General features: G+C 42.5%; 1 protein-coding gene and 1 long non-coding RNA gene across 13 annotated transcripts in view; one reads left to right on the forward strand and one right to left on the reverse strand.

The window, feature by feature from the left end:
- AKNAD1 (AKNA domain containing 1) overlaps nt 1–23,630 on the reverse strand; it is a 62,198-nt gene that overhangs the window by 3,519 nt on the left and 35,049 nt on the right. For 7 of the 12 annotated variants that reach the window (XM_077905696.1, XM_077905695.1, XM_077905694.1 and 4 more), the window contains exons 6-11: nt 22,742–22,872; nt 15,356–15,512; nt 9,783–9,868; nt 6,212–6,309; nt 2,266–2,388; nt 2,064–2,171 (exon numbers count right to left, since the gene is read on the reverse strand). In XM_077905696.1, the coding sequence (XP_077761822.1) occupies nt 2,064–2,171; nt 2,266–2,388; nt 6,212–6,309; nt 9,783–9,868; nt 15,356–15,512; nt 22,742–22,872 (703 nt within the window). Of the gene's footprint in view, nt 1–2,059; nt 2,172–2,265; nt 2,389–6,211; nt 6,310–9,782; nt 9,869–15,355; nt 15,513–22,741; nt 22,873–23,630 lie in introns of those variants that run through there. The other 5 variants (XR_013384652.1, XM_077905697.1, XM_077905704.1 and 2 more) reach the window with 5 other exon arrangements.
- LOC144318605 (uncharacterized) lies at nt 2–9,096 on the forward strand. Its single transcript, XR_013384664.1, has 2 exons — nt 2–3,861; nt 8,653–9,096. It is a non-coding gene; the product is annotated as an uncharacterized LOC144318605 (long non-coding RNA).

A 23,630-nucleotide genomic window follows, 5' to 3' on the forward strand; every position in this document is an offset into this window, starting at 1 on the left:
AATGTTAGCTATGATTAAATTCAGAGCATCAAAAATTATCCCCAAATGGTGGATATATGGGTATCATTTCCCGAACTTTTCTGTATGAATGAAATATTTCATGCAATTTTAATGAATAAGATTAGGGAACATAGAAAACAAAGAACTTTCAAGTATTCTGAATTCACGAAAAGAAATTCAACTTATTTATTTATTTTAAGAAATCCAACTTTTAAAAAGAGTTTTCTCAGTACCCAAGAGACCAAGAGTCTAGATTTAGGTTTCTGGGGTGCTAGCTGTGTGATTCTTGAGCATCTGTCCAACCTCTGTGGACTCAACTACTTCATCTGACAAGTGAAGGGATAATCCCTTCCATAGCATGGACCAAATGGATTCCTGAAGTCCTCTCCAAACACAAGAGCAAGGCTTCTAGGAGTCAGAAACTAAATTATGTTACTAAGACAATTCCAGAAAATTGAGACTAAACTGAAAAGAAGATAAATATAGGAAAGGCACCATGGAAGATAAGAAGAAAGTCAGGGAAAGGAAGAGAGAAGAATCAATGGCCTAAAATCTGCTTTCTCTGTTTCTGGTTCTCCTTCCAGGTCTCCTGTCTTATTCGTCCGTCTCTCATAGCTAGGCTTCACACCCCCTGAGGAGGGTTCTATTTGACAAGGAACTAGGAGACATTGTCTCTCAGACATGGAAGGCAGAGCAGAAGCCAGAAAGCTCAAATTAGTCATGCTGACCACCCAAACTTAAGTCATGATGAGCAGAGATACTAATGAGTTCAGTCTTAATTCTTTGCTCTCCAAATATAATTTTGGATTTTATTTGAAACATCATAACTCAGAGTTGGGAAGGACCATAGGGTCATCTGGTCCAGTTCTAGTCTGGTCTATAGATTTGCAATATCCTGATGGAGTATATTGTCTCCGGATGGGATCTGTAGAGACATCTCTACAGATAGGACTCATGACCTCCCACAGCAACCCACTCCATTCCAATTTCTGGAAGATTCTTATCAACATTGAACAATGCCTCTCTATGACTTCTACCCTCTTGGCCACATACATTTACTAATGCAGTTCAAAGTCACACTTCAGATGACTCAGTTGACCCCTCATTCCTTCATATATTGGAATAACAAGTCTCATGGGCTATAGACCCAAAGGCCAAGGAGACAGTAAAGAAATCTGCCCTGTTGCTTCTGCAGAGTTTTAATGGCTGTCATCTTGAAAGCATACATCCATTTGAAGGATTTGGCAGCTGGGGGGTGTAAGGGACGCACAGCTGAGTTCAATGAGGTAGATGGCATTCTTTCATCTTGGAAATTGGCAGTTGGGAAAGATAAGAAACATTCCCCTGGATGCCCTGTCCCAGATAGGGAGAAAAAGTGCTCTGGTGGTATGAATTTTTCCCTCAAGCAGAGGATGTCAAAGAGCAGCTATGGCTGTTGTTCAGAAGCAAAACAAGGAGTATTTCCTTCTCTCCCTTTTGTTCTCTTAGCACACCCTTTGCTCATTGTAACATCACATTTTGCCATGAATTTTCCTTATTTGGGTATGAATTCCTTTCAATAGATTATGAACTCCTTGGGAGGGAGGAGCCATGTCTTATTCATCTTTATAAATAAATGTTTGTGGGATTTTAATTTTTTCCAAAGACAGCAAAATTTTATATTGAAATTAGCAATATGATGTTTAAGGAGTATAAAAATAGTCTGTTTCTTTACATGACGACTTTTAGTAGAGATATGTTTAAAGCTTTCACCTGAATAATAGCAATACTAGTGGTAATTATTCAGTTGGTCATTTGTTTAGCAAATATTTACAATTTGTTACCCACTTACACTGAGTTAGCACTTGATAACTTTATTGCTAGGATCTCCTATCTCCCAGCCCTGGCCCAGTCTCTTGCCATCCAGGATGTAAAAGCATCAGATGAGTACTGGAGAGCCAAGCAGCAGACTGGAGAGGGCAAGGGCTCCCCAAAGGGAAGCAGTAGGCTGTGTGATATGGGTCCCGCACGCCCAGGAGACCAGCCTGTTTACAAAGATGAGATCATGCAGCAGATATACTTACAAGGTGAAGAATTTTTATTGTCATTTAAAAAGCAGAGCTTGACAAAGGCACTTCTTTCGTTAGGATTTAAGTAATTCTGTCCTGGGCTGTTGTACCTATAATGAAATTCTAAAAAGAAAAGATGAAAAATACAACTCGTTACCTGCAAACAACAGCTGTCCCCACTCACGAGCTCTTTGCAAGTCCTCTGAGCCGCACTCACCTTTGAGTGGCTCTTTGCTACAGACTCTTCTGGAATTGTGATTCTCAGTGCCATAGTTTTCACATTTATTACTCTGCAATCCAGTCCTGGAAGCAGAATGGCAGCTGGGGCTGGTATCAGAACCTGAAAAAGCCCAAGTTACACAGAGGAAGAGTTTCTTCATTAGAGTCCTAAAATGCGGTGTGGAGAGTACAGTTCTAACCGTGCAAGGTATGCCGTAGGCGCCAAAGTGTTCAATTTCCCCAGCTGTGTTCCCAAGGGGAGCTGCCAGCCTAGGGATGACATTTGGAATCCCATTATGACAACTGAGAGATGTTTTGGTAAGTAGTAGATCTTAGCCTCAAGCTTTTCCTCGCACAGGTAGGGGCTTAGAGGTCTGTTGAATCGATGAGAGAGGTCTGTGAGAATTCGGTCCACTGAATTAACAACATATGCAAGATTGGTATTTTTCCTGATTTGCCCTGATACACGCATGTTCTTTTCTTAGATCTTATTGTGGCCAAGAGCTTGTGTTTTTTCACCTAGATGTTTTACTCTACATCAAATCCATGAGCTGATACAGGAAACTGAATTATAGCTTTGCCCTTATCTGCACCAAAGAGGGGCTGGTTGTAGAGAGTGTGTATGACTAGTGCAGGTCTAGAATCTGGCAGGCTGTGGGCAATGGAGCCTTCCAGATAAGGCTGGAGTGTGAGAGCCTGGGCCAGACAAGCAAGCACAACAGGCTTGGGGTCCAAGCAGCATCTCAGCTCCAGGAGTGATGAGGCCAGAGGACAGACTGCCAGTGCTACCTGCCTTGTGCACCCAGTATTATGCTCATTTGTAACATTATCTTTCTAAGAGTAAGTCACAATGGAATGAGCTCTGGGGATGTTTTTTCTCTTCCATATCTCAGTCAGTAGTCATTGAGGGGCTCCTGGGTGGTTCAGTTGATGGAGCATCTGACTCTTGGTTTTGGCTCAGGTTTTGATCTTGAGGTCGGGCTCCATCTCAGTGTGGAGTCTGCTGGAGATTGTCTCCCTCCCCCTTTGTCCCCTCCCCCCACTCATGTGAGCTTGCTGTCTCTCTCTCTCTCAAATAAATAAATAAATAAAATTATTGAATCTCTTCTCAATCTATAACTGAAGGAAATTACAATAGAGGATCATGGGCCTACCCTGGGAAGGTTGCATAGTAGAAAGAGAATGAGGTTCAGATAGACCCGAGTTTAAAGTCTGGTTCTGCCACTAGTTAGTGGTGATGGTTAAAAATATGTCCAAAAATTTTTTGATATGTTCTTCAGAATGTAGAGCCTAATTCTTCTCTCCTTGAGTGTGGGCTGGATTTAGTGACTGAATTTAATCACAAAGTGGTAGGGATGACGTATAAATTCCAAAACTAAAAAAAAATAAAATAAATAAAAAATAAATAAATTCCAAAACTAGGTCATAAAAGACTCTGAAGCTTCCATTTTGGACTTGGTCTTGGATCACGTGGCTGCCATGTCATAATGACACTCAAGCAGCTTACTGGAGAGGCCCACATGTAGAGGAACTAAGACCTCCTCCCAATGGCCTTGTGAGTGAACCTTCTTAGAAGCAGATTCTCCAGTCCCAGGCAAGTCTTCAGATGATGGCAGTACTGACCAACATCTGACTACAGCCTCATGAGAGAACTTGAGCCTGCATCACCGAGCTAAGCTGCTCCCAAATTCCTGACCCATAGAAATTACAAGATAGAGGGATGCCTGGGTGGCTCAGTCAGTTAAACTTCTGACTTCGACACAAATCTTGATCATATGGATCTAGCCCCATATTGGGCTTGCTGCTCAGCGGGGAACCTGCTTCTCCCTCTCCACTGCTTGTTCTCTCTCTCTCTCAAATAAATACATAAAATCTAAAAAAAAAAAAAAAAAGAAAAAAATAACGAGATAGAAAACATCTGTGGTTGTGAACCATTAACTTTTGGGATACTTCACTATACAGCAGTAGAAATACATCAGCTCTTTGGCAAGTCACTAAATTTCTCTGAGTCTCCATTTCCTTATCTGTAAAATAAAGATAATTCCTGCTTACAGGAGTGTAGGGTAGATATGTTATATACTATATCAGCAGTTCTCAAATTCTTTATGTCAGAACCCTTTTTATATTCTTAAAATTGAGGACCCTAATTGAGGACCCTAAAGAGCTTTTCCTTATAGTTTTTATCTACCATATATCATAATTTGTGCCATTTTTTTATGCCTGTGGTGAAAAATCTCACCCTGCATTGGAGAAGAGCTATTATAGTACATTCAGTCAGTTGAATATGGACTGGTATTATAAATTTCAAGTCATTTTTGCTTCTGCAGGATCATTCAAATCTTTCCAAGACTGAATGGACAGTCCTAAGGGCTTTTTTTTTTTTTAAATAGAATTCTAAACTGAGGGATTTAAAAATATTTTATTTATTTTGACATTTAGAACCAATAGTAATTCATTTCATGCTGACAAAATACCAGGTTTTTATTTTTAATTTTTCAGAAACATTTTATTCATTTATTTATTTTAGATAGAGAAAGGGGAGGAGCAGAGGGGGAGGGAGAGAGACAAGTAGACCCCATGTTGAGCATGGGACTCGATGCAAGGCTGGATCCCACCATCCCAAGATCACAACCTGAGCTGAAACCAAGAGTCCAGCGCTCAATAACTGAGCCAACCAGGTGCCCCAAAGTAATGGGCTTTAATTTATTTTATTTTATTTTTTTTTTTTAATTTATGATAGTCACAGAGAGAGAGAGAGAGAGAGAGAGAGAGAGGCAGAGACACAGGCAGAGGGAGAAGCAGGCTCCATGCACCGGGAGCCCGACGTGGGATTCGATCCCGGGTCTCCAGGATCGCGCCCTGGGCCAAAGGCAGGCGCCAAACTGCTGTGCCACCCAGGGATCCCATGGGCTTTAATTTAAAGGAAAAGTATGAGACGAGTGGCAGTGTTTTATGTTTTGGCAAGCATCTTGAGGATCTGGCTTAATAGAAGGCAGCTGGATTCCATTCAATCTGTTGCAGTATTGGCCTTGCATGGATACGTAGCTGGGAGAGAGAGGACTTCACCGCCCTCCTGAAAGGGTCTCAGGGACCCCAGGGCCTTCCGACCACACTTTGAAACCCTGTACTGTTACAGCATATCTGGTATAGTAGGTGTTCAATCGATGAAACATTACTGTTACTGTTAGCAAATGAATTATCTACAGAGAAGAAGTAGGACTACATGGGACGGAACAGAAAGAACACCGAGTTGAAGGAAAGACTCTGGGCTACCAGTCTGTATCAACGTCCACAAGCCTTGTTAGCACTCTGGCCCCAGTTTCTCGGGTACAAACAGGGTGGACTAGGCTCAGGGGTGACTCTCAGGCTCGGGAGTCGCCTGGACAGGCAGGCCTCGGCCTCACCTCTTCCTCAACCAGTGTGTTTCTGCCAGGGGATGTTTTTCTACTTCAACTACCTTTGGAGGAAGGCGGCTATGACCAAAAAAAAAAAAAAAAAAAAAAAAAAAAAAAATCACTGAATCCCATGCCCTGCCCTGGTGCTCTCCTGGCCTCCTCCCAGCTCTCATTTTCTTTGCTTCTGTGAAATGTGTGTGGACAAGACAGCAGCAATTCTCCCACAGCCAGTAAGCTCACCAGGTGCAGATTATGGGTCACGCTGGAAGGGTGACACACAGAGCTGAGGCCACCTCATGACCCAGTGCATGGAGTCCTCTGATTCCCACAGAAACAGACATGGGCATTTTCACCCTGTCTGACCACATTTGATCTATTTGAATCTATTCAGTTATTAATTTTTTACATATTGCCTCCAAAAATACAATATGCAACACCCTAGTCTAGGTAAAGCTGTTTGGTGTGGCAGGTGGTCTGTCTGCAGTGAGCGGACCGTGGAGAGGGGCCTTGAGGCTGGAACACCCACAGCCCTGGGGCCCCTCAACTTACTGACAACAGAATCTGCACGCAGCGCCTCTTCTTGAATGGCAGTGGGACACTTTCTGCTGTTGGTCCTTCTGTGCCCTTTCTTCTCCATGTTTTCCTTCCTATAAGAGGTGCATAAGATCCCATAAACTTTTTGTACACTTCTCACAGAGATCATGAGAGTACTGGTAAAACTGAAATGTTCGGGATCCCTGGGTGGTGCAGCAGTTTGGCGCCTGCCTTTGGCCCAGGGCGCGATCCTGGAGACCTGGGATCAAATCCCACGTCGGGCTCCCGGTGCATGGAGCCTGCTTCTCCCTCTGCCTGTGTCTCTGCCTCTCTCTCTCTCTCTGTGACTATCATAAATAAATAAAAATTAAAAAAAAATAAAACTGAAATGTTCAATTTCTTGTATCAGAGCCTGGGGCGATAATGGGAGTGGCATGTTGTCCTCATAACAGAGATCCCTTCTGCCTGTCTTTCTATAAGAAACTTCGCCCCAGCACCAGGTGGCCTGGTAAGAATGTGTATGCTAAATGTTAAAAGTAAATCTGCTTTGTTCCCCAGAGGATAGCATCTAATCATCATGCAATATAGAAATATAGATGCAATACAGAAATTTGTACAGAATTATAAAATTCTAAAAAAAAAAAAAAAAAAGAATTATAAAATTCTGTACAAATTTGTATGGAATTATATCATTGTATTTGTATGGAATTATAAAATTTGGAGTTTTCTTTTATTCATGTCTCCAAATCAATTCTTTTTTTAATAAAGATTTTATTTCTTTATTCATGAGAGACAGAGAGAGAGAGGCAGAGACACAGGCAGAGGGAGAAGCAGGCTCCCTGCGGGGAGCCCAATGTGGGACTCGATCCCCATGAGCCTGGGATCATGCTCTGAGCCAAAGGCTCAACCACTGAGCCCCCCGGCGCCCCTTAAAATCAATTCTTTATCAGTACTAGGTCACATAGGAGCCTTTGTGGCTTTGGCTCCATAAAGTGCAAGCTGAATGCACCCAGTGAATCCAGCAAGATGGATTTTGTCCAGTGTGTATGGGGCTAAAAGCTATGGGAGCAGACAGGGTTAGTTTTAGCTGTACAAGGCCGCCAGGGGGCATCAAGAAAGATACCTTACAGTTGTCATTTACCAGGACACTTTCTGTGACCTGTCTGTAGCTTCAGCCTCCTTCTTCACAGAAATTCTAACTCCTTCAGAGAAATTCTGATTAATCACAATTCCTAATAAAGCCCTTGCTGAGCCCCTGAGATACAGTAATAGCCTCCAGGAAAGTTGCTCGTTCTTAGTGTGGAAGGCACTTTGCCCATGATATCCTGGACATCGCTGGTGGGCGGAATGAGATGCATTCCCTGGGGGATGGGGGACAAGCCCTAGGCATTCCCTGGCAAATGCAGCACACCCAACTGTCCCTAGGCCTGCTGCCCGTGGAGAGAAGCACTGTGGCTGGAGTTGGTGGGGCTGGGGGCTGAGAAGCTGGGCCCTTCCCTTCGGAAAAACATGCTTTCTTCCTGACTCACATATTTTCTCACACCTCATTTTCTGTCTCCACCCTCCGCCTTTGGGGCATTTGAACATCTGCTCTCCAAAGTGGAAAACCTGGATTTCTTTCAAGTGAGTTCAGGCCCACACATGACTTTCTTTTTCTGCCTCTTTAAAACTTCTTTGAACACTAAAATCTTCTTGCCAAATGCAAAAACCAAGAGCCATTCTACTTGAGGAGACAGTTTTCCAAGAAGATAAAGTAACTAAAGGGTGTTCTTAAATCCAGAATCCTGCATCAGGCACAGCACAAAGGGATAAGCATTTTATATGCAGCATATATATCCTTTATGTGCATATAAATACCCTCCAAATGTCAGCAAATGTCATAAAGCACATGTCCTAACAGAGATATCTAATCTTCTAGAAGAGGAAAGAGTATATAGAGTCCTTTGTTCAATTAGTCCCTCAGGTGTTATGTAGTTTACCAAGATTTTAATTTATAAAGCATGTGTATCTCTACTTCACACCCCATCAGTACATTCATTGTTAGATCTGATTTCACACTTGGTTGTGCTTTTCCTGCCCTCTTGTCCATCATTAAAGAGAAATTTTAGTCTGGAATATCGATTCCTGCCTTGGTACTACAGAGTACCTGTGAGGTCTAGACTAGGAATTTGGAAAAGAAGCATTTAATACCTTGAATGCTTAATCAGAATGTGTTTTAAATGTAAAACTGTTTTTATTATACTGAATACAATCTAAAAAAAATTCCCAAACCTGGGTTTAATTCAATTGATAGTAACAGTGGGCCTGGGGCGGCTCAGGGAGTCGGCATCATCATTGCCTCTTATATTTAAAGGAGAATCAAAGCCTGTGGTTGGCAGGTCAGTTCCAAGCCACGGTCCACAGCCGACGCCGCACGGTCATTTTTAGCACAAACACGGAGCTGTTTCCTTTTTTAGGGGGAGGAAACTCAGCAATACCAACACTTAGGACAAGCGCCCATTCCCGCGGTGGATCGCGCTCCAACCTCAGACCTCGTCACCTGCGCCTACTAGAGCCCATTCTGTGCGGGACGATTGTGGCGGAGCGGCCCTGCCTCCTGACCCCTGACCTCTCCAAGGGAAGTGAGCCAAGCTTTGGTCCCGTCCACAGCGCCTCCTGAGGGCGCAACAGAAGCTCCAAATGATTCCGAATCCACATGGGCTGGCAGCGGATCCCAAGAAAGTTTCCGGGAGCCCTGGGTGGCTCAGCTGTTGAGCGCCGCCTTCCGCCCAGGGCGTGACCCCGGGGTCCCGGGGTCCCTGCTCGGGGCCTGCTTCTCCCTCTGCCTGTGTCTCTGTCTCCCTCTCTCTCTCGCCGTGTCTCTCAAGAATAAATAAATAAATCTTAAAAACAAAACCAAAGTTTCCGAGAACATTACGGTTTCTCCGTAGGATTTCACATCTGTAGGTTTTTGCACGATTTATAGCTTCTTCGCCTCTGGAAAATCCCCCGAGATGTGGGGTTGGGTTTATTCCAGTGGGCGGACGGAGGGGCAGGGCAGCTGCTCGGGGGACGCGAGGAGGGGGCGGGGCACGCTGCTGTCCAGGTGCGGCTGCAGCCCGGCCCGGACGCGCTGTGGCCTGGGCTCCACCGAGGAACCTGGGAGAATCACTTGAGCAGATTTAAAAGAAGTATTCGGGGGGGGGGGGGGGCGCACTCGGCGGTGGGGCGTCCGCCTTCGGCCCAGGGCGTGACCCCGGGGTCTCGGGATCGAGCCTCGCCTGGGGCTCCCCGCGGGGGGGCCCTGCTTCCGACTCTGCCTGGGTCTCTGCGTCTCTGCGTCTCTCATGGATAAGTAAATACAATCTTTAAAATAACTGAATGGCTAGAAGTGCTCCTGCCGAGGCCGCAGCCCAGGGAGGCCGCACGGGGGTGAGGCCGCCGCTTGCGCATCTCCCCGGGGCGCCGCCGCTCGCAGCCCTCGAGGCACAGCGGCAGGATTCGGGAATCGGGGAGGCGGCGACTTCCCGCACCTGTTGGCCCCCCGCCCCGACCCCGCGGAGTCCCCCCCCCCCCCCACCGCGGGTGGGCGGCGAGGGGCGCTCACCGTTCCAGGGCCCGGCGGCCACCCGCACGGCCGGGGCTGCTCGGCTCCGCCCGGTCCTGCCTCCCCGCGCTGCGCTCCGGCTGCTCCTGCACCGCAAAGCACACTCCATGGGGCCGTGGACGGGGACTGGGACGGGGCCGGGGCCCGGGACGGGGCCGTGGACGGGGACGGGGACTGGGACTGGGACGGGGCCGTGGACGGGGCCCGGGACGGGGCCGTGGACGGGGATGGGGCCCGGGACGGGGACGGGGCCAGGAGGGTCCTCGGGCCTGCCGCCCGCACCCTGGGCCTGCCGACTCCTTGCTCCAACCTCCTGGCTGTGTGCTCGGGCCTGGCGGGGGGCGGCCACTGTGGGGGCGGCCACGGGGGGGGGGTGACGGCCTGGCTGGGAGGGGGCGGCCTGGCTGGGGGGGGCTTATCTGGGGGGGCCGGCTTGGAGGCGGCCACTGGCAGGGGGTGGCGGCCTGGCGGGAGGGGAGCGGCCACGGGGGGGGGGGGGGGGCGGCCACTGGAGGGGGCCACCTGGTTGGCGGGGGCTGGCTCAGGGGGACCCGCCTGGCAGGAGTAGGGGGAGGACGGCCAGCCGCTGCAGAGGCTGCGGCCCTGGCCCCGCTTCTCTCCTCCCGATATTTAAAAATTTAGTTTACAGATAAGAGAATATGTTTCCCCTTTATTTCTTTCCTTAGTGTCAAATTACCTGAAGCTCCACTGGAGCTAAATGAACAGATTTAGGCAGATAATTTTAAATCCATCAATCTGACTGCTCTTCGTAGAGCTCTACAAGCTTCTCCAAAGAAATGCATTCAACTATGAATTAAAACAGGGTGTAGGGACTACTTAGAGCCTTAAATTATTGTTTATATGTCCCTTTTTAACACAGAAAAATTACACTACCTCACTGAAGGGCCTGACACCACCCAGCGTGTATTTTCTTTTTCTGTTTTTTTTTTTTTTTAATCCTTTCTGTAAACAGAAAAGGTGCTTTTCTCACCATTATAAACACTGCCGGCATAAGCATCGTTGTACAGATAGCTTCTTCCACATTTTGAATTACTTCCTTAGGAAATGTCTAGGTCAAAGGTTGTGAACATGTTTGCGTGATGATACATATTGCCAAACTGCCTTCCGCAAACGTTGGAAGAATTACACAGCCGCCAACAATGTGGGCAGTGCAACTTGACCACACCTTCCTCCGCATCAGGAATCATCCTTGAAAATGTTTTTGTTAATTTAAAAAGGGGGGAGGTGGCATCTTGTGGGTAATTAGCATTTCCTCTGTTATTAAAGAAGATAAACATTTCCCCATGTGCTTATTTATTGGCTATGTTTCCTAGTTCATATTCCATATTCTAGTTCATGCCCTTTACAGCTTTGGAGGGTTTCAGTATTTCCTGATTGATAAAATTGATCATTTGTTGATTGCTCATTGTGCCACGTGCTTCTCATACAGCCTCGTCTGTTCCTCCTCGCCATCCTGGCATGTTGTACCCATTTGAATGCCCATTTTAATCAACTGAGGCTCAGAATTTCGGCAACGTGACAAGGTCACAGTAAGTGGCAGAACTGGGATTGGACCTTTACCCGTATGCTTGTGTTCTTAACCACAATTTTACTGCTCCTCTGTGCACTTGCCAGAGCACTTTGTACAATAAATATCTCTATTGAATGTTATTTGTTCTTAACATTTTTCAACTTGTCTGCCTTTAAAAAAAGTGGCTGCGGTTTTTTTGTAAATATTAGTTAAAATGTTGATGTTATAGAAGAGATGACAATGGCCAAGAAACATGAAAATGAGTGGAATGTCACAAATCGTCAGAGAAATATAGCTCAAAACAATGAGATACTTATTTCACTTATCATTTCACTTATCATTCCAGCAAAGTTGGAAAGAAAAAGAAAAAAATTCCCCAAGGGTGGGCTCAGGGGAACACATCTCTTTTCCCATGTGCAGCTGGGGCATGACACCAACTTGCTCAGGGCCAGTTTATCAGAATTTTCACTCTGTGCCTCTTGAACCATTGACCACACTGCTAGGTTTTTATTGTACGGAAAGAATCAAGAACGGCTGAAAGCCTGCATATAAAACAATGTTACCAAAGCAACGTTTATAATATCAAAGAACCAGAAAAAAACTAAATGTCCACCAGCAAGGGATTGGTTAAGTGAATTGGTATAATGAAATACAATGCAGTCCTTAAAAATGAAGCTGTAGGTTTATTCTATGACATTGTTAAGATGCCCACAGTAGAATACCAAATGAAAAAAAAATCATAATAGGATCCCATTTTTGCAAACACATGTCTGCAGAGAAGATTGTACAGATATACTCTAATGTATTAGCTAGAATTTTTTCTCCATGACATGTTCTTCTTTGTACTTTTCTCTATCTTCTGACTTATTTTTGCAATAAGAATAAATTATTTTTATAATTTAAAAAATAAAGGCTTTCCCTCCGTGTTTCCTTTGATCACTTCTCACTTTGAGGGCTACAGGGGTAACCCTGCCCTTCACATATAAGGCAGGTTTACATGAGCAGAATGTAGGCAGGTGCCCTCCTCCTGAAACTGGGATCTAATGTCCCCTAACATTTGTCCTGGGCAAGTCTCCTCACCTTCCAACTCCTCTCTCCAAGTCTTTGCAAACTGTGAAGCTCTGAACCAACAGAACTAGTATTGTTTACTGCTTATTATAATTTTGTCACTATCATTTTAGATGTAAGGGTTTTTAATCCCAGTACTTGCAGCTCATTCATAATGAAATAATCTCAAGGTGTGGCTCCCCCAGACCGGCAGTACTGGCATCACCTGGGAGCTTGTTAGAAATGCAGACTCGTAGGCTTACCTCAGACCCACTGAATCAAAGCCTGTGTACAGTAAGATTTGCACACGATTCCAAGGCATACTGCAGTTGCAGAAGGCCTGATCTAGAGCAGATACCTCAGGCGAGTGTCTCTGAGCACCAAGAGTGGGAAGTATTAGCTTCCCAGCAGCTGTCGCCAGCACTAACATGCAAGGTGTCAGGTACTATAAGAGCTAGGTGATCGCAATGATGCCAGTTTCAGAGCCACGCTCAAGGAGCACTGGTTATGGTCAGAGAGCCAACAGAATGAATGAACTGAACTGAGCAGGACTGGGCTGCTGGCCATGACCTGGAATCAGAGGACAACCTCATGGCCATTTAATCAGATTAGTCTGTGTTATTGTTGTTTGTTGGGTTTGGGTGGGGGGGTTTTGGTGGTTGTTTTTTTAGGCAGTTTAAATTTAGAATCAGTTCTTGAGCTCCGTGGGAGCCTCACTTTGTGGGATTCTTGGCTAAGAGTCATCAGATATTTAACTGCAGCATTCCTAGGGTGATGGGAAGGTACAACCTGGGGTAGAAGGTGGTGGGGCCATCATGTGCCACTCTCCCTTTCTCCTCTCAGAACTTGTCCATCCCTCCCTTGGGAGCATAGATGTGAAGGAAGGGGTCTGTTGCTGCCCCAAAGGGCAGCCGGTGTTCCTTCAGAATCCACAGGGCTGCCCAGAGCTGCCTTTAGAATTGCAGTTCCACGGGGAGGGACTCAAATCAGTTCAGCATTCCCACCCCACCTCTGAGGCACCATCACATCCTGCCTGGAGTTCCTGTGCCTGACTCTTCACCTACCTGTCTCCTTCTTATCCCTCCCTCCCAACTCAGTTCAAATCTTACCTGCCCTGACCATGTCTCCCAAGTGACTTGGCCCTCCCACAGTGAGTGACTTTTGGTCACATGCCATTACTTAATAGTCACAAAAGCTAACACCCAGGTAGTGTGCTTACTATAAGCCAGGCCCCGTTTCAAGCACTCTACCTATGTTAACTCGACACCATAACAACATAACAATTTCTAACAAGCTGCCAGGTGATAGCAATGCTCTTGGTCTGGGGACCACACTTGAGATGATTTCATTACAAATTTATTGGAAGTGCTGGGAACAAAAATCTGTGAGTCTAAAATGATAATGGCAAAATTATAAGGAAAATCAAACAAGAATAATTCTGTTGGTTTAGAACTTTACAGTTTGCAAGGACTTTTTGCAGAAGAGGGGTTGGAAGCTTAGGCAAGTATTATCTTTAATTTATGCAGGAGGAAACTGAGAGACGTTACGTAACTTGCCCAAGGTCACAAAGCTGATGAGTGACAGAGCCAGTACTCAGACCCAGTTCAGCTCCAGAGTCACAGGAATGTATTATGTTCAGTGCATTGTGCTTTTTAACATTCTGTAATTACACATTAATTTTATTTGTTCATCATATGTGTCCCTCACAGAAATGTAAGCATCTTGAGGGCAGGTGATTTGTCTGCTTTGTTTGTTTTACACCAATACCTAGAAAAATGCCTACCATTTACCAATAAATACTTGAATGAATGAATAATCCTAGCAGTGGATTCTCTTTCCGGAGCCACTTATCATAAAGTTATAGAGTTCTCATTATTGTGCAACAGCTGCTGGCAAACCTGGGACCCAGTCAAGAAAAGCAAACCCAGACCCAAGAGAGCTGCTGGGCGGAAGGCTAGGCTCACTCCCCAGGCTCCCTCATACTACCCACAAGCTAATTCAAGTTCACAACTTGGGAAGCATTGAAACTGTTAAATCCTCAAGGGCTCAGAGGTTACTATCCTGAGCATTCATGCTAGACCAGGTGTTTAGTCAAATATTTGGGATACAAGGATAAGTACAAAGGCACAAGGACAAGTGAGACCCAGTGCTCTGGGGACACAGACGTCTGAGCAAAGAATTCTGCCCAGGGTGGGGGACTGTGTGTCAAAGTTATATAAATGGCCTAACTCTAAAGCTGAGCCATGAATGAAATTTTGCTGGAAGGGTTAAGTGTTTTGAAGGGGCAAACACACCATTTTGGCAGGGCTAGTATTTACATGATTATCAACATCTTGTTCTTAACTGTGACAAAAATCTATTCAGATTTTGAGTATCAGCCACGGGTTGTGACTTCAGATACTGTCTGGAAAAATAAAAAGGAGTCACCTTAAGGTAATTATCCAGATTATTCAGTTTCTCAGAATTTTAATTTCATCTGAAATGTTCTGATACTTAAGGCTACAAAAACAAAAAGCATAGAAAGACAGTAGTGATTGATTTGAATTCCTAATCTTGCATATGTGGACAATCCAAAAGAATTTAACTTGAGAGTAGGAAAATGCAGAGTGGGCCCATGGGAAATAGTTCTTCCCATAGAGTGTGTTATTTTTTACGTAGAAGAGGGAATAGACTATTAATAAAAATTATTTCTCCCAGGCACAATCCCAAAAATGTTGCTGATGAACCACTGAAGAAATAGCTTTTCAGTGGTTCATCAGTTTAAACTGCATTGTTACATCTTAAACTAGTAAGATATTTCAAACACCAACACTTCAAATTGCTTCTAATTTGTAAAAGCTGCTTCTATTTTAAATTGTATGATTCATGGGACTTTGGAAAGTTAAATTTTCATGAAATATTAAAATAGAATTCATGATTTCATGAATTAGGATTCCATAAATGCATCAAAAACATTTTTCCTGGCATAAAAGTAGGCTGTAGGTTGCTGTATTACCTCATTTGAGGGTGGAGAGGTTGTGGATGCCAAGTCATCCGGGATGATTGGAGAACTCACGGGAAGAGAGACGGCTGACGTACATTTGCCCTTATTAATTTTCTCTTTAACATCTTCAAGTAGCATCTCCAACTTGAAGATTTCACCTTCCACTTCTCTAATAGACATAAACAGGCATCGTATTGGGTATGCAGTCAACATTCTAATTAGTAGCAACAGTTTGTGAATATAGCATTGATCTATATTATTAATGTGGTTTGGCTTCAGACAGGAAGGATAATGGACACCCGCCCTGACACGCATCCTGTTTATAGTCTCACTCCAAAGGCCTGGGCTCTAATCCTTATTTCATTATTCATTAGCTGTGTATCCTTGGGGAAAATCACTTAATCTTACTATGCCTCCAATGTCTCAACTATAACATGAGATAACAATACTCTGCCCATCTGGATCTAATTATTTTGAGGTCCCTTACAGTTTTAAGTGCTATGATTCTATGGAAATAATGATTTATATCAAATGAAAAGAGGAAGAACATGAAATATCTGAATAATCTGATTAAAAGCTTGATCTATAGGCATATGTACACATATGTACATGTATATGTATATGTATATGTATAAATGTACACATATAAAAAAATGTACACATAAATACCTAATTTCCCCGAGCCACTACATTTACAAAAATTTACCTCATATTAATCCACAAAGAAAAATCTCAACAAATTCCAAAACATTAAAAATTATACCACTGCTTTCTCACTAAGATCAGGAAAAGACACCACTCCTTTTCAACATTGTACTGGAAGTCCTATCTAATGTAATAAGACAAGAAAAGAAAATGTAAGGTACACAGATTGGAAAGGAAGAAATAAAAGTGTCTTTGTTCACAGATGAAAATCCAAAAGAACTGAAAAACTAGAACTAACAGGCAACTATAGTGAGGTTGCAGGATACAAGGTTAATATATAAAAGTGAATCATTTAGCTATATATTATGAATGAACAAGTGGAATTTCAAATTAAAAATATCATTTACATTAAGATCCAAAAAAATGAAATACTTAGGTATAAATTTAACAAAATATGTACAAGCTCTATATAAGGAAAACTATAAAACTCTGATGAATGAAATCAAATAACTAAATAAATGGAGAGATATTCCATGTTTGTGGATAGGAAGATTCAATATTGTCAAGATGTCAGTGCTTCCCAACTCAATCTGTAGATTCAATGCAACCCTCATCAAAATCTTGGCTAGTTCTTTTGTGGATATTGACAAAATGACTCTAAAGTCTATATGAAGAAACAAAAGACTCAGAATAGCCAACACAATATTGAAAGACAAGAACAAAGTTGGAGGACTGATTACCCAACTTCGAGACCTACTATAAAGCCACAATAATCAAAGCAGTGTGGTATTGGCAAAAGACCATACAAATAGATCAATCAGTGGAACAGAATAGAGAACCCAGAAACAGACTCACGTAATTATAGTCACCCTATCTTTGACAAAAGAGCAAAGGCAGTGCAATGGAGAAAAGACAGTCTTTTCCACAAATGGTGCTGGAACAATTGGATAGCCATGTGCAAAAAAATGAATCTAGACACAGACCTTATACCCTTCATAAAAATTAACTCAAAATGCATTACAGACCTAATGTAAAATGCAAAAGTGTAAAACTCCTAGAAGATGACATAGTAGAATTATCTGATAATTTTGGGTATGGTGATGACTTTTGAGATACAAAATCAGACACCATCCGTGAAAGGAATAATGATAAGCGAGACTTCACTAAAATTAAAACTTCTGTTCTGTCAAGAAAATAAGAAGATAAGCCACAGAGCCAAGAGACAATATTGGCAAAAGACTGATAAAGATAAAGAACCAAAAAAAAAAAAAAAAAGATAAAGAACCATTATCAAGGACACCTGGGTGGCTTGGCGGTTGAGTGTCTGCCTTCGGCTCAGGGTGTGATCCCCAGGTCTGGGATCAGGTCCTGCATTGGGCTCCTTGCGGGGAGCCTGCTTCTCTCTCTGCCTATGTCTCTCTCTCTCTCTCTCTCTCTCTATCTCTCATTAATAAATAAATAAAATATTTTTTAAAAAAGAACCGTTATCCAAAATGTACAAAGAACTCTTAAAACTCAACAATAAGAAAACAACCCAATTTTAATGTGCTACAGACCTTAATAGATACCTCACCAAAGAAAATATACAGATGGGAAATAAGCCTATAAAAAGATGCTCCACACCATACATCATCAGGGAAATGCAAATTTAAACAACAATGAGATGCCACTATACGTTAGTAGAATTGCTAGAATATAGGATGCTAACAACACCAAATGCTGACACGGATGTGGAGCAATAGGAACTCTCATTCATTGCTGGTGGGAACTGAAAATGGTACAGCCACTTTGGAAGACAGTTTGACAGTTTCTTTCAAAACTAAATATATTCTCACCATTTCATTCAAATACTCCTTGGTATTTACCCAAAGGAGTTAAAAGTTATGTCAACACAAAAACTTGCACACAGATGTTTATAGCAGCTATATTCATACTTGTCAAAACCTGGTGGCAACCAAGATGTCCTTCAGTAAGTGAATGGATAAGTAAACTGGTACATCTAGACTGGAATATTATTCATCACTAAAAACAAATGAGTTATCAAGTCATGAAAAGACATGTAGGAACCTTAAACACATATTACTAACTGGAAGAAGCCTAATCTGAAAAGTCTACATATTGCATGATTCCAGCTGTGTGGCACACTCTGGAAAACGCAAAACTATAGCAACAGTAAAAAGATCAGTGATTGCCTCGGTTGGGGTGGGGGAGGGATGAATAGGTGAAGTACGAAGGATTTTCAGGACAGTGAAAATTCTCTGTATGGTGCCACAAAGATGGATGCAAGTCATTATACATGTGTTCAAAACCATAGAATGTACAGCACCAACAGTAAACCCCAATGCAGACTATGGCCTTTGGATAATTATGATTTATCTGTGTAGGTTTATCAGTTGTAACAAACATACACTTTGGTGGGGGATGCTAATAATGGGAAAGGCTGTGCATGTGTGCAGGCAGAGATATATGGGAAATCTCTCTACCTCCCTCTCAATTTTCCTGTGAAGGTAAAGATGCTCTTAAAAAATAAAGTCTAAAAAAATTATACCACTGACATTCTTTGATCATTGGAAAGTAATAACAAAAATATGGCAACAACAGCAATAAAAAAACTAATTGGAAATTTTAACACTCATACTAATAACTCTTGGGTTCCTAGGAAATAAAAATAAAGATTAGGGATACTCTACAAGTGAGTAATAGATGAGAAAACAACATGTAAAACCAATATAACATAGCTAGTGCAGTACTTTGAGGAAAACTTAGAGCTTAAAATGCATTTACTAGGGGGAAATGTTCAAAATAAATGATGTAAATATTCAAAACAGGAAGATAGAAAAAGAACGACAAGATAAACCGCCTTAAAGGAGAAATAAATGAAACTGAAAAGAGACCAATAAAACAAAACATTTTCTTTGAAAATATCTATAAAATAAATCAGTAAAAAGTCTGACTGAAAAGCATAAGTAATAGTAAGAATGAAAAAGGAAAGAGGGATGTCTGGGTGACTCAGTGGTAGACTGTCTGCCTTTGGCTCAGGTCGTGATCCCCAGGTCCTGAGATCAAATCCCATATCAGGCTCCCCACATGAAGCCTGCTTCTCCCTCTGCCTATGTCTCTGTATCTCTGTCTGTGTCTCTCAGGAATAAATAATTTAAAAAAAAAAAAAAAGAATGAGAAAAGAAAACAGAAGAAAAAATTTTAATCAAATAAGATTGACCAACTCTATGCCTACACAGTTTAGAATCTAGGTGAAATGGACAAGTCTCTAAGAAAACATAAATTATTAAAATCTACTCAAAAAGAGGTAGGAAATCTGAAAAAAAAAAAAAAAAACAGAAAAAAAATAGAAAAGATTATTGAGAATCTATCCCCTAAAAAGGCACCAAATACAAGTAGGATTATGAGTTCTAGAAAGACTTTTAAGTAACCTTTTTGTTTTCTTTTTTAAAGATTCATTTATTTATTATTTATGATAGACACAGAGAGAGAGAGAGAGAGGCAGAGACACAGAAGGAGGGAGAAGCAGGCTCCATGCTGGGAGCCCGATGCGGGACTTGATCCCGGGACTCCGGGACCGTGCCCTGGGCCAAAGGCAGGCGCCAAACCACTGAGCCACACAGGGATCCCCTAAGTAACACTTTTGGAACATAAAAACAAAAGGGAAAATTTCCCAAATCATCTTATTGTTAAATATTAGGGTATTTATTGATATATGTTATTATATTAATAGATTTAGGAAATAAACTAAATAGATCTCTATCTCCCATTTGATTAAACATTTTCCTAAATTAAAAAAGTATACTCCTAATAAACTAGGAGTAGAAGAAAACTTTCTTGATAAAGCTTATCTACTTGAAACTACAGCAAGCGTCATACTTGGAAAAAAAAATCCCCTTAGTGTTCAGATCATGATAAGAATGATTGCTTTGCTACTATTATTTATCATCGTTTTAGAAAACCTAACAAATAAAATACACTAGTAAAAAGAAATGTGATATATAAGAATTGGAGGGAAGAAAAGATAAAGTATAAATATTTAGGAGGGAACTGGGAGAGAGGGGAACCTATCATTATTTTCAAATGCTATGACTGTCATACCTAAAAACTAAGACAATCAACAAACAGAACAGAATTGGGTAAGGTGGCCCAGCACAAATTGAATATATGATTTTTCTTTGTTTCTTGTATAACAATTATGGAAAACATCTGTTACTCATGTTCAGAAAACCTATAAAATACCTAGGAATAAGTCTAACAAAACATACATGAACTCTACATGAAGAAAACACACTCCTGGATGGGAACACTCATCGCAAGGTTTCAACTCTTTAATCTGTAAATTCAACACAATCCTGAACAAAATTCTAGTGGAATTTCATTAAGGAAGTTCGGCGAGCTGATTATAAATTTTATGGGTAAGAAGAGTGCAAGAACAGCTAATAAAATTTAAAGAAGAAATATTTCAAAATATACACTGCACTGCAGTCATTTAAAACTGTTTGGTTAATGTGGAAATAGAAACGTAACTCAGTGGGATAGAAGAGAACCAGTCCCGTCTACCCGTGGAGAGGTTTTTTTTTTTCTTAATAGGATAAAAGTGGCTTTTCTACCCAGTGGAAAAGCCTGCTCTACTCAGGAAGCAGCAGGAGAAAGATCTCAGCATGGAAAGCTATATTCATCATCAAGTAAAAATAGGAAAATATCCTCTAATCTAGCAAGTAAACAAGAACTGAGCAGAGGACAAGGAGAGGCTGAAAATCTGAAGGAAGTAAAATGGTAGAGCAAGGCCTGAAGGTCGTGGGAAGAAATGGGTTTAAGGACCATGGCCATGTGGGTTGGAAGTGAGTGAGGAAAGAAAGAGGAAGTGAAAACATGCAGCTCTGGAGGTGGGGAAAAGACATTTTTAAAAAAGTTTATTTATCTTTTAGTTATCTCTACATCCAACGTGGGGCTTGAACTCAGACCCTGAGATCAAGAGTCACCTGTTTTTCCAACTGAGCCAGCAAGGCGCCCAGGAAAAGACATTTTTGAGGGAATTTGTGATTTTTTCTGCAAAGCAGAAGACAAGCTGATATCAGAGAGAAGTAATTGGTGGAGGCAGGGCCCCATTTCTTGGCCCCCTGGCTTCTGGTGTTAGCATGTGAAATGACCATCAGACTGCTTTCTGACAAGATGCATGTAATAAAATAACTATTTTTGCTTATTACCTTTTTTTTTCTTTTCTTTCTTTTTTTTTTTTTTTTTTGCTTATTACCTTTTAAAAGCAACAATAAGGTTTTCACAAGAGCACATAGTGGACTTAAGCAAGTAATTAGTCAGTGAATCTACAGAATTCTTTCCCTTGAAATGGCCTTTGGACTCAACACTTAGAAGGTTCTGGACAATTAATTGTATGGGTTTCTGCTCCTTGCCACATTATGCCTATGTGAGAACAAGAGGACCAGTGTCAAGCTGGGTAGCCTCACTTGCTCTGACATGGTTTTAACTCAGTTTGAGAAGAGACTGGGTCCTTCCCTTGCCCCAGTATTGAAAGCTTTTCCTGTATCTGGGATATAATTGCAGTTGAAACTCTTTTGATTTATACTGGGTCCAGCACACTGTGGGTGTAACTAGGATATAAATACGGCGTTGCATAACTTTGGTCTTACTGCACACAGAGGCCTGACTTTAAAATGACTGCTCAGACAAGTGGGATTCCTTGGAATAGAAATATCCTCCCTCTATTAGTTTTTAAATAAATAGTGAAAATATGTAGAGACCTTTCTTTCCCACAAAACAAAATAAGCCTTTGGGGTGGGGGGAAAGAAGTCAATATTAAAACCTCATCCTTGCTGTCTAATTACTCCGTGTTGAAATAACAGTAGACAGAGATGCCGTTCATCTTAAGAAAGTAAAATTGTACTTTGGGGAAAAAAACACCTCAGGACATGAATGCCAAAATATAAACCATTCAAGTAATCTGGCATCAAGAATGATTCCATGTTAAAACGCTATGAATAGAAAGGGCTGAATTTACAAGGATTAAGCCTCCTGAATGAATTCTTTTAAACCATACCAGGAAATTAAATGGAAACAATCCTAGCCTTAAGTCCTGGAATACATCTTAAAATTATTTGGGTTGGAGAGAGAGGAGCACAGGGCCAGAAAACATGGCCAGTTGGAAACTTCAGTGAGTTTGCTTCCAAGTTTCTAATGTGAATTAACTCAGAAGTCATTTTCCCTCTAAGCTTTAAAATTGTCCCTTTATGGGGATCTGTGGGTCCCTCAGCCCCACATTAACCTACCTAACAATGGTGCTTTTGTGCCCACTGCCCCTCTGGAATTGTCTGTGGATGGGAAAGAGGGGGACAGAAGAACCAGCCAGGGGGAATAGAGGCAGGACATGAGGAGCTTGGAGAGAAGGCTCTCTGGGGTGAACGTGTGAGCCCTTCTAGGGTTTTCTTGTGCCGTTCCGGGTCTCAGAACCAGTTCTGACACCCAACAAAGGACAAGATTGTGGTACAAAATCTGTCCCCCAGGAGACAGCCGTTCTTCTCTAGGCCTCCATCCGGGTCAGTGCCCAGCACAGGACCTCATATGTAGCAGGAATTCTGCGCTGTGTGTCGCCAGGGGGTGACAGTGGCACTGGTGGCACACTTTTAGCTGATCCTAGATCAGGGGCTGTGCAGGCACGAAGCCAGCAGCCACATCAGAATCCCACCTGAAGGAGGTTGCCTCTGCCCCCTCCACCTCACACAGTTTAAGCCTGACCTTTCTGGATCAAAGTCACCGACAGCTGGGGATTCATGCCTGTGAACTTGCTTCAAAGTCAGATGCTTCTCCTTGTTGTCCAGAAACTCCTGCTCCAGCAGTTCAAGGTGTCCCTGTAGCTTCTCCAGGACCTGCAGCAGTGAAGTCATCAGAATCATACACATGTAAGCCTCTGCATGTGGTTGTTTCCCCCCAAAATACAAGGAGGGTGTACTCTACAATCGGTTCAAAATGAAGTCACCATCCTTCTCCTGGCAATTGTTTTGTTTCAGAGTCTGGCCTCTAAAATGCAGACAATCCGAAAAGCCACCTCCATGTTTACAACATCCTCTTAGCACACAGCCTTTTCAGCACGCTGACCTGATTTCTCTCGCAGAACCCCATCAAGGGCTTCTGAACTCCCCTAATAGGATGTCAATAATCTGCGCTTTTGCAGAACGAGTTTTAGCTTATAGAGCACTTTCCTGTGCATTATCTTAGTTAATCCACACATCAATGTTGTCAATGTTGCAAAATAGATTTTATTATCTCAGTTGCATACAGGAGGAAATCGGAGCTCTAGGAGTGATGTCTGAAGCTACGTAGACCTTAAAAGGGACTGATGTGAGAGGACGCGAGTTTAAGTCTATGGCATGTGGAGTGTGAGACGGGGAAGGGACATCAGGAAGTTTAGCCAGAGTTTCGAATGGGTCTTTGAGACATCCATACACACAGCTTTGGGCAGATGAATACTTACACCATGCAAGTTAAGGTCTGGTCTTGATGTGTAGAAGCTTCAGCAATCTGAGCACTGCCTGGGTGTGGCCCTCAGCCAAAGTATGAGAAAGAAAAGTTATATCAGGCACAACAATACCTGGTCTCAGAGATTTTATTCCAGTTGGGATAAGAG

Source organism: Canis aureus, chromosome 8, assembly GCF_053574225.1.
Source record: "Canis aureus isolate CA01 chromosome 8, VMU_Caureus_v.1.0, whole genome shotgun sequence".
Classification (NCBI taxonomy): domain Eukaryota; kingdom Metazoa; phylum Chordata; class Mammalia; order Carnivora; family Canidae; genus Canis; species Canis aureus.